At 49.0% G+C, this 11,488-nt stretch overlaps 1 protein-coding gene across 4 annotated transcripts in view; it reads left to right on the top strand.

Annotated features, from left to right (window-relative positions):
* The window catches only part of DLGAP4 (DLG associated protein 4), a 90,991-nt gene that overhangs the window by 53,188 nt on the left and 26,315 nt on the right, over window positions 1-11,488 (top strand). For all 4 annotated transcript variants that reach the window (XM_004370381.2, XM_004370380.2, XM_004370379.2 and 1 more), the window contains one exon: window positions 10,211-10,572. In XM_004370381.2, coding sequence (XP_004370438.1) covers window positions 10,211-10,572 — 362 coding nt within the window. The remainder of the gene's footprint in view (window positions 1-10,210; window positions 10,573-11,488) is intronic.

Below are 11,488 nucleotides of genomic sequence, written 5' to 3'. Positions count from 1 at the left end.
AACAACCCCACAACATGTCAACCCTCTCCCTTCTCGACCTTTTTTTTTTTGGTGAAAATATACATAGCCAAAGATACACCATTTCAGAAATTTCTACATGCACAGTTCAGTGACATCGACTACGCTCTTCCAGTTGTGCTGCTGTTCTCACTTTAGATGAAGGCTTACAGAACAGAATAGTTTCTCATTTAACAGTTAGTACACGTTGCCCTACGACAATGGTTAACAACCTCCCAACACATCAACACTATCCTTACTCAACCTTGGGTTCCCTATCACCAGCTTTCTTGTCCCCTTCTGCCTTCTGGCCCTTCATGACTGCAGTTTTTTGTCCCTCTTTTTTGTTTTAACGTTATTGTCTTTGACAGATTGATGTCTCTGTTTCCCTATTTTTAGAGTTTTAGCTTTGATTTATTTTTGTGACTTCCCTGTCTGGGTTGATATCTGGTTGCTCTGTCCTGTATTCTAGTCTTGACTTGTTATCTGATGTTAAATTGATTTTCTAACCGGAAGACTCCCTTTAGTATTTCTTGTAATTTTGGTTTGGTTTTTACAAATTTGCTTAACTTCTGTTTATCTGGAAGTGCCCTAATTTCACCATCATATCTGAGAGACAGTTTTGTTGAATATATAATTCTTGGCTGGCAATTTTTTTTCCTTCAAGGCTTTATATATGTCATCCCATTGCCTTCTTTCCTGCATAGTTTCTGCTAAGTAGTCTGAACTTAGTCTTACTGACTCTCCTTTGTAGATGACTTTTCGTTTATCGCTAGCCAGTCTTAAAATTCTGTTTATCTTTGGTTTTGGCAAGTTTGATTATAATGTCTTGGTGACTTTCTTTTGGGATTTACCTTGTGTGAGGTTTGATGAGCACATCTTGGATAGATATATTCTCATCTTTCACAATACCAGAAGAAGTTTTCTGCCAACAAATCTTCAACAGTTCTCTCTGTTTTCTGTTATCCCCCTCTCCCCCCACATTCTGGTACTCTAGTCACTCGTAGGTTATTCCTCTTTGTAGAATCCCACATAATTCTTAGGGTTTCTTCATTTTTTTAAAGTTCTTTTATCTGATTATTCCTCAAATAAGTTGGTGTCAAGTGCTTTATCTTCAGTCTCACTAATTGACTTCCATTGCTTCAGTTCTGCACCTGTGAGTTTCCATTGAGTTGTCTGATTCTGAAGTTTTATTGTTAATGTTCTGTATTTCTGATTGCTGTCTCTCTATGGGTTCTTGCAGCCAGTTAAGTTTGTCATTGTGCTCTTCTCTAATCTTCTTAAGGTCCTCTATTACTTTGTCTTTGTGTTCCTTGGCTTATTCTCCGTTTTGCCTGATCTCCTTCCAATGTCTTGAAGAGTTCTGCATATTTGTCCTTTTGTATTTTACCTCCGGTAATTCTAAGAAGTTCTCTTCCTCCGGAAGATTTCCTTAATCTTTGTTTTGAGAGCTTGCTGAAGCCATCGTGGTCTGCCTCTTTATGTGATTTGATATTGACCATTGTCTCTGAGCCATCAGTAAGTTATATTTATTTATTTTATGTTTGCTTACTGTGTCTTAGCTTCTTATTTTGTTTTTTTGTGGTATGCCCAAATCGGCTGCTCCTCTGAGCTCGTTTGATTATTGGCGCCTTTGAAGGTTTAACATCCTGTCAGCATGTGGTTAGATCTGTTACTAGATATGTTAGCCCAGAAGTCCATTTACTTTTCTTGTATGGGTTCAGCTCAGGTGTCCAGATAGTTGGTCACCAAGTGTGTGGTGCCGGCTGTCACCTACAGTCCTGGATGGGCAGGGGTAATTGGAGTAGGCCCAGGAATCTGGCTGTGTTAGGAGGTCACACGCTGAGCAAGGCAGGTGGCTGACGGCTGCCCCTGAGCATCTGGGAAGAAAGCATGTCCCTGTTCCCTAGAGTGCATAGGTGGGTGGGTTTTGCAGCCCGACTATGGGCACCCAGTGCCCTTGGCTAGGACTGGGAGGCACCACTTATTCTTGGACCTCTGTCACAGGTGGAGCCACCAGTCCTTAGGCCCCTGATATCGGTGTGTGCAGACCTTGCTTAATGGGCAGAGCAGTATCAAATGTCACGAACCTGCCACTCCACCATATAGCTGATACAGTGAAGTTAGGCGTCAGGTATATACCCTGTTGTACTATGCTAATGAGGGCCTATGCTGTTGAAGTGGGTTCACACAGCTGTATGCAAGGGTGAAAGGCATTCAAAGTCTGTGGACCCCTTACAACTGTGCCTAGGCAAAGGAGCTGTGCCTGCCCTGAGTTCCCGGTTTAGGGGAGCTGGCAGATTATTTTTTCCTGTTTGTTAATTTGTTCCTTCTCCAAGGCCAGGAGACTGGCTCAGGGCACGTTATGGGTCCTACTTCCAGCCCAGGGGATTCTGCAGTCATTGTAGCCAGCCCTGGGACCTCGTGCTGAGGGAGCAGGGGGCAGGTAAATGGGAGAGAGGTTCTTCCGAAACGGGTTGTTTTTGATCCGCAGTAGGTCAAATGCATGTGTTTATCTTTTGCCAGTTGAGCACTGCTTTTCACTGGCTCTGGAGGCCTGAGCAGACTCTCCACCGCTCGGTCTCTTCCTACATGGAAAACGCCTCCAGAACGCCACTGCCTGCCTCACCACACGTGCCGGCTGATTTCGGCTCCTGCTGGGTCAGTTCTGGCAACTCCTTGCTGCTTCTGAACCATCTCTCCCTCCCGCTGCCACTCAGTCTGGATTCCTCAAATTTGCCGTTGATGTTCAGGGCTCCTAGATTGTCATATATAATCAATTCACTTGTTTTTTCGGGTGTTTGTTGTAAGAGGGACCACAGGAAGCGTCTAACTTCTCTGCCATCTTGGCCCCGCCTCCACTGTTGGTATTTTTAACAACAAAAGTGCATCCTGGCTCTGGACAAGGTTCTGAGGGCAGGGCCAGGGCTCCCTCAGCTTTGTGGCTTTGTCTCTACCAATGCAACTCCTTTGTAACATTTTGGCTTCTGTGAACTTTGGGATCTGAGGCAGGTACAGATTCTGGAGGCTCTGAATGCCCCACTGAAGGGTTTGCTCCAAGCCCACTGGGTGGGTTGTGGCACCATTGAAAGGTTTCAAACAAAGCAGTGATGTGGTGAGATTCTTCAGATGGCTGGAGTGGAGAGGGACAGGAAGGGCAGGACAGGAACTCCAGAAAGTGGTGGTGTAGGGGGCAGTGGTCTAGGGGGAAGCTGCTCAAGATCGGGGAAGAGATGCTTTGGAAGTGCCTGGTTGCGGGAAGCAGTGGCACATCCCCAGAAGGACTTGGGGGTGATGATGAGAGGTGCTGCCAGTCCTTCTTGCTGGAGTTTGAAGTTGAAGTTTGAGGTTGCAGACTCTTACGGCACAGTGGGGAAGTAGCTCCCAGACTGGTACAGTGGAGGAGGGAGTGTGACATGGGCCTTCAACAGGAAGGTGGCTCTGAGAGGGCAGTCTGTCCCTGATCCTGACCTAGCTACTTGGAATTCTCTCCCAGCTTCCCCTGCTTTGGGCAAAGAAACGGAAGAGGAAGGAATTTGGGGCTGGGTGGGTGGGAGCCTTTGAGTTCTGTTTTTACCATGGCGTGCAAATGAGTTTCCCGGTTTAGCTGCGTGATTTGGTTTAGCTGCGTGATTTGACAAGTTACTCATCGGTAGGAGAGGGAATGGGATCTTACAGGCCCTCACCCCTTTGACAAGTTGCAGAGCCACTGTAGGGGGTTGAGGGAGGTCCTGGTTCTGTTTGAGGCCAACTCTGCCTGCTCATGTGAGGCCTTGAGCTGGGCTCTGCCTCTGCCTCAGTAAAGCCTGCTGCCCCGAGAAGAGTCCAGGCCTCTTCTCCTTCAGCCTCCCTGCCAAGCTCAGGCCCCTGGGAACCAGCAGGCTAGGGGCCATGCCAGGCCTCAGAACCAAGTCCAGCCTGGCCTCCAAGACACTGCAGGGGCTGGCTTCCTGGGGTTGCTAGGTCCTCCAGATCTCTCAGGAACTGGAATCACAACCACTTCTCTGAGCGTTTGAAGCTCTGTTTGGCCATCACCTTGACATTAAAACAAAATGAGGAAACAAATTTATTCTGATCTCATGGGTGCAGTTTGATGGATAAAATCTTGGGGCAGAAGGTGGAAATTATAATGAGACCAGGGGAGCTTCTAACTCAAATGAAGCAAGGACTTGTGTGCTGAGGGGCAGGGAGGCTGGGCTAGATGTCTGCATGGAGGAGGCACTGTACACTTGGCTTCTGTCTGAGTCTTGGCATGAAGGACTTGCATGGCCAAGAGGTGGGGCAGGGAAGCATGTGGCCTCAGGGGACAGGCAGTTCAGGTACACTTTGTGGCTATGGTTCAGCAGATGCCTCTGGGGATCTTTGAAAATCTGAACAAGGATCAGTTGGAGGTGCCTGGTTACACTGGAGAAATGCCCACCCCCAAGCTTCCCAGGCAAATCAAAAAAGTTTTCCAGAGTGAATGGGTGAAGGGTTGGACCCATGTGCTATGTTGTAGTAAACTGTGGCATACTCACTGCCCCAGGACAATCACATCCTGGAGGATGCAGGGCTGGTTGGGTCTAGCAGCTTGGATCTCTGTTATACTTGCCTCCCTCTAAAGTTTAATCTGCAAACGATGCCTGTGTACCCTCTGGGCTGGGCAGTGGGCCACCAACCTACACAAGAATGCTTTCAGTCTGGCACATCACCATAGCCATGATGCTCCAAATGATCCACAGAGAAAGGAGGAGAGGGGCAGACTCTGCCTGGGCCAGAAAGAGGAGGGGCAGGGGACTTGGAGGAGGAGGAGCTCGGAGGACACAAGAAACACATGCATGTGCAAAGACTTGGGTGCATGACAGTGTGGTGTATTTGGGACACGGTGCATGTAGTTCAGTGAAGCTGAAAGGGCTGTGCTGTGGGAGTGGGTGGGACGGGAGATGAAGCTGCCAGGATGGGTGGGTGGGGAACAGAAGAAAGGGCTCAGAATTTGGGAGGCGGGCTAGAACCTTGGATACTGAAGTGTTGGGAGGCTCCACTATGGCCAGATAATCTCGATTTTTGACAACTGAGTTTTTTTGGTTGAACAATAATGAAGTTCATTTTTCTATTCAGCAAATATTTATTGAGCACCTCCTGTGCACGAGGCATTAACCCTGGGCCTGGGATATGACCTAACGTGCCAAGACAGACAAGAGTTCCCCCAACCCGCCCCAGGTCTCCACTCATCAACACGGAAACCAATGTGATAGGTGCTCTGAAGGAGCTTCCTGGGCGGTAAGAGTGGAGGGCAGTCAGAGGAGGCCTCTGAGGAAGTGATGTTTGAAATATGTGAGGAGCTGAGGGAAGCCTTCCAGGCTGAAGGAGCAACGTGTGTACGGGCCCCAAGTTGTTAGGAACACAAAGAGTGGCTGGAGCCTGGTGTCAGAAGGGGCGTGGACGATATGTTGGCCTGTATTTCTCTGCATTCCCACAGCCTGAGCGCTGTCCTGTATGGAGTGCTAGGAGGGGCTGGAGAACTGTCAGGTCCCATCACCTCCCCCTGGGGAAGGGCAGCACATAGAGCTGAGGGATGCCTGCCACTCAGGGATCCTCGAGGCCCGAAATGCTCCCTGCTAATCTCACTGTTTATCTTGCTGTGGCGTGTGCTCCAGGAAACAGAGAGAATCCCGGATAAGTTCATATTTCCTGTTATCACATCTGGCCTGGCCTCTCCCACTTCACTTTCCCTCTAATGACTGGCTGCCTCAGCCAGGGCTGAAGCCTCTGAGCTTGCTTCAGCAGGACTCTGGGCCTCGGCTGCCTGGGGAGAGAGGCTGGAGGCTCAGTCCTCTGTCCCCGTGTCAGTCCCATCCCACAGATGAGGACATGGAGACCCAGGGGGGGACAAGGACCCTGCCTGGGGTCACCTAGCTTCTGCCAGGCTTAGAGACCAGTTCTCCATGCCCTACATTAACAGCTGCCTCTTATGGGGGATTTTCTTCACTTGAATATTTGGAATAGATAGGCTTCACTGTTATGATCTAGGATCAAAAACCCCACTGAAGCTCTGTGCCCTTGGGGAGTTAGGCCAAACAAATCCTTTCCTGAAAATCCTCAGTGCATTCTGTCTCTGCTGAGCACGGTAGCCACTGGCTTCAGGGAGCCACTCTAAACATCCAGTCCTTGGGGGAAACTGCCCCTGGGTTGGTCAGTGAACCAGCCTAGCGTCCCCACCGGGGAAGGGGAATGGCAGATTTCCCTTTGCCCCCCTCCTGGCCCAGCTCCCTCTAGTCACCAGACCAATGGGAACCATGCTAGCCTCAGGCAGGGCTGAGCTTTAGCTTTTGTCATGTAGCCTGTGTAACTACTCCCTTTTTACAAGGAGGAAACCACAGCCACACGACTGGTAAACCACGGAGCTGGGATTTATCTGGTTCCACAGAGCCCCAAGCTTCTGGACCTTCCCCACCAAAGGAATGACTCTCAAATGGTAGAATTTCAGGCAAGTGGGGAGAAGGAATTCAGGGCAGGGATCGTTCCTTCAGTGAGGGTGATGGGAGGTGCTACACCATCCTTGAATGACAGAATAAATGGAAAAATGCTTTGAGCTTGTTGAGGGCTGTCTGACTGTAGTGTGCTATAATCCAGTTAAAGCCATCCACTGAACAGATGAGGGAACTGAAGTCCAGAGAGGGGGCAGGGCCTGGAAGCCAGCCTCTGCCTTCCATCTAGGCCCTTCCTACCCCACAGCTGGTGCATGCCCCTGCAGACTGGCCTCAGGGCCCAGCAGGATGCTGTGGGGCACAGTGATCAGTGAAGGGCCCAGACACCAGCAGCCCCAGTCCAGCAGGGAGGGAGGTTCTATACAACAGATGTGGCTGCCACTTATCCACTGGGAACCCTAGGCAAGTTATGTAACCTTTCTGAGCCCCACGTGCCCCATCTGTAAAATGGGAACAGTTGTGTCCCCACCTCACAGGGTCACTGCAGCTTAAATGCCAAAAGCACAAAGCTACTGATCACAGTTCAGTAAATGACCCAGTTTGTGGCCATGAGGAACTCCCGTCCCTGAGCGGTCCTGTCTGTTCTCAAGATGTGGGGCATTGCAGGGTTGTTCTGTTGGGACCTAACTGCCCCCTGCCAATCTTCTCTTGGCCCAGAGAAGCAGCTGCATCTGCCCAAGCACTGCCCTTAGGTTGGGGAGTCAGAGATTATGGGTGTGTCTTTCGGGGGCGGAGAGGGGCTCCCTGAGTTTCCTCAAGGCCTAAGCAGGACTGGGAAATGTTGAACAGAGTGGAAAGTGAGTGCACCTGGCTCTGAGCTCCCACAGTCCTTCCTCACCCCCAGACAAGCAGGTACAAGGCATGGCTTCCAGCTCTGGGCCTTTGTGTTGTGACATCTACTATTACTTTTTTCTTTTACTTTAGAACCATCCATTTCACAGCTGTTGCTCTGCTGATGATGGGCCTTTGCTTTCCTGGAATCCAGGGCCTGGCTTAATAAGATAACTGTTGGATAGATGGATGGATTTTTTTTATTTTTAGGTAACTGTAGATTCACAAACAATAGTAAGAATATACAGGGATCATGTATACACTTTACCCAGTTTCCTCAGTGGTAATATCTTGCAAAACTATAGTACTGTATTACAACCAGGATATTGACATAGATGCAATCTATTGATTTTACTCAGATTCCACCAGTTTTTCTAGTTATCTTTGTGTGCAGGTATTTAGTTCTGTGCAATTTTATCACATGTGTAAGCTCATGTAAACACTACCACAATCAAGATGGAAAGCAGCCCCATCTCCACAAGGATCCTTTTGTTGCCCTTTGATAAGCACACCTACTTCCCTCCTACCCACCCCCACCCCCTGTGCCCCTTTCAGCCACTGATTTGTTCTCTATCTGTATAATCTGGTCATTTTAAGAATGTTATATAAATGGACTCTTACAGTATATAACTTTTTGGGATTGCTTTCTTCACTCAGTATAATTCCCTTGAGATTTATCCACATTGTTGTGTTTATCAGTAGTTCATTCCTTTTACTGCTGAGTAATATTCCATGGTATGGATGTACAGCAGTTTAACCATTTACCCATTGAAGGACATCTAGGTTGTTTCTGGGTTTTAGCTATTAACAAATAAAGTTGCTGTGAACATTCATGTATACATTTGTTTAATAATTTTTTCATAATTTATTTTTTGTTGAGAATATACACAGCAGAACATACACCAAACAATTTCTACATGTACAATTCAGTGACATTGATTACATTCTTCAAGTTGTGCAACCAGTCTCACCCTCCTTTTCTGAGTTGTCCCTCCCCCATTAACATAAAATCACTGCCCCCTGAGTTTCCTATCTAATCTTTCGAGTTGCTGTTGTCAGCTTGATCCCATACCGATCTTAAAAGAGCACAATGCTCAAGGCAGATATTCTTTACTAGTTAAGCTAAACTATTGTTTGGTTTTAAGAAGACTTCAGGGGATATTATTGGTTTAAGGTTTATGGTTTAGAATGTATCTCAGGGCAGTAGTTTCAGGGGTTTTTCTAGCCTCCATGGCTCCAGAAAGTCTGGATTCCATGAGAATTTGAAATGATGTTCTGAATTTTCCCCCCTTTAACAAGGATTCTTCTATAGAATCTTTGATCCAAATGTTCAGTAATAGTAGCTGGACACTACCCAGTTCTTCTGGTCTCAAGGCAAAGGGAGCAGTTATTCATGGAGGTAGTTAGCCACACATTGCATTTCATCTCCCTATTCCTGATTCTCCTTTTTCTGTTGCTCCAGGTGAATAGAGACCAATTATTGTACCTTGGATGGCCGCTTGCAAGCTTTTGAGACCCCAAGCACTATGCAGTGAACTAGGAGACAGAACAGAAGCACTAAACATGTTATTAGGCCACTTAACTGGGATGTCCCATGAAACCATGATCCTAAACCTCCAAACCAACATGTGTGCATTTTTGTGTGAATATAAGTTATTTCTATCTGATAAATGCCCAAGAATGAAACTGCTAGGTCATATAGTAATTTGCATGTTTAGTTTTATAAGAAACTGACAAGCTGTTTCCAGAGTGGGTGTACCATTTTCATTCCCACCAGCAATGTATGAGCACTCCAGGTTCTCCACACCCTCACCAGCTCTTGGTATTGTCACTATTTTTAATTTTAGCCATTCTGATAAGTATGTGTAGTGATATCTCATTGTGGCAGATGGGTGGGTTTCTGCTGACTCATGCCTACAGCCCTTGTGGCACTGGGGCTTCATTTTGTGGTTTTTCCATTGAGCCATCTCCATCACCCCCTCTGATTTGAAGCTCCTTGAAGGCAGGGCCTAAAGTTACTTGTCTGACTCTAGCGCCTAGGCTGGTCTAGGCCCTGGGTGGGGGCTTAATTTAAGCCATCACTGGCAAAAGGGCACTTGAGTTAAGGTTCTGAGAAAAGCCATTGAGTCTGACCCAGCCCCTCATAATAAGTAGTTACTGCCGTTTGAAAAACACCTTCTGTTTCAAACAAAAAGTTCTCAGCATCTGAGAAGCACGCAGTGGGCTTTTAGTGTTCTGCATCCCTGCTGTGTGTCAGCCCCAGGCCAGGCTGCAAATGGGATTCAGAGATGACCCCAACTCCCACCTGTGGCAGATACTGGTTCCCTGAAGCTTGGTGGAGAAGAGGGAATTGGACCAGGCATGATGGAGTCTTGGGGAAGGCAAGATTGCCAGAGAAGGGGCAGTTAATTGGACCCTGGAGGATGTGTTGCCTTGGAGCATACAGGGAGGGGGCATCCAGGCAGAGGGAACTCGGTAAGTTTCTCAGTGAGCTTGAAGAAAGTAAGGTTAGCCTTAATCCCTTAGCTGTGCTTTTGACCTCCACTCTATTGTCACCACCTCCTCAGGGAATTCTTCCCATGTTAGGTTCTGTCACAGCCTCCTGGCACCATGTACTCACCATCTAGCCCCTGCCCCAGCTGGGTAATAACCTTTATGTGTGACTGTGAGGTGGAGGGTGTCTGGTTAATGTTGGCATCCTGCACTAGACTTGGCCTTGCATGAGATTGGGCAGGATCTGTGTCTGTCTTGGTCCGTGCTGTGTCTGACCTCCATTCTCCTGTGCCAGAAATCCTCTCTGAGGGAATGGCTGAGGTCAGAACTAGGGCCAGGTCAGGCAGGGCCTCAAACTTGGAAGAGGGTTGAGAGAGTTGAGGCCTCACCTTCTCCCCTCCCCTCCTCTCATCCACCTGCAGGTTCATCATGCTTAGTGGCATATAAGAAGACCCCGCCACCGGTCCCTCCACGCACCACGTCAAAGCCGTTCATCTCAGTCACAGTTCAGAGCAGTACTGAGTCTGCCCAGGACACCTACCTGGACAGCCAGGACCACAAGAGTGAGGTGACAAGTCAGTCAGGCCTGAGCAACTCGTCGGACAGCCTGGACAGCAGTACCCGACCGCCCAGCGTGACACGGGGCGGAGTTGCCCCAGCCCCCGAGGCCCCCGAGCCGCCCTCAAAACATGCAGCTCTGAAGAACGACCAAGGGACACTGACCAGCTCCGAGTCCCACCCTGAGGCCATCACCAAAAGGAAACTGTCATCGATAGGAGTACAAGTAGGGGCTCCTTTTGCACTCTCTGTCCTCGGTCTGCTCCATGGACCTGCCTGTGTGTAATTACATCTGGTGGGGGCCCACTAGGTCTCCTGGGCAAAGGTTGTTTGTCTGTTTTGAGGAGGTCAGCCCCAAGTGGCTGAACCAAATCTACCCATAGCCATGCCTTCCTCGCGGTCACCCGTGCGTGCTGCATAGTCTGCAGCCATGGGCACCTGCTCCTGCAGCTCCCGATGGATTGTCTCAGTGAATGTAGTTACACTCAGACAGCCATCTCCTGTCCTATTTGCCTGTCCACTGTCTGTCCATTCACCCTTAGCCCTGCTGCCAACCTGCGGGAGGCGCAACTGGCCTAACAGTTCTCTAATTCAAGGTCAGCTCTGGCACGGAGACCACAGCCCCGCTTGGCAGCGGGAGTAGCGTGGAGCATAGACGCCGATGGGCCAAGGGCCCAGGACCCAGGGCTCTTGAGCCGTGGGGGTTGCTCGAGGGGAACTTTGCCCAGAGCCCTCTCAGGCCTTGGGGACAGGTAGGTGGCTTGAGGCACCAGGCCCACGTCAAATTGAGAAGTGTGATGCTGGTCCCAATGCGTCCCTCCATGGGAGAGGGTCCAGACAGATCGTTCCCAGGACCAAGTGGCCAAAGCCAGCAGACCCTCATGGAAGCCAAACTCACTACATACCTGTTGCCATGGCAGACAGCAGGGTAGGGTGCGCCAGCTTCCCTCTCCACTGCTTCATTGCACCTCCTGCATGCACACAACATGAATAATCTGTCTTCTGTTAGGTGAGCTGGGAAACTTGGGCCCTACTATGTGATTTTCAAGTGTTGTTCTACATCCAGAGTGAGAGGCCTCTCCCTAGCTTAGATGGGAGCAGCTCTGGAGCCTGCCCTGGCTGGACACCCCAGACTTAAGTAG

This window comes from Trichechus manatus, unplaced genomic scaffold (assembly GCF_000243295.1).
Source record: "Trichechus manatus latirostris isolate Lorelei unplaced genomic scaffold, TriManLat1.0 scaffold00008, whole genome shotgun sequence".
Lineage (NCBI taxonomy): Eukaryota > Metazoa > Chordata > Mammalia > Sirenia > Trichechidae > Trichechus > Trichechus manatus.
Note: the sequence above shows the minus strand (reverse complement) of the source record. Positions and strands in the feature narration are given on the sequence as shown.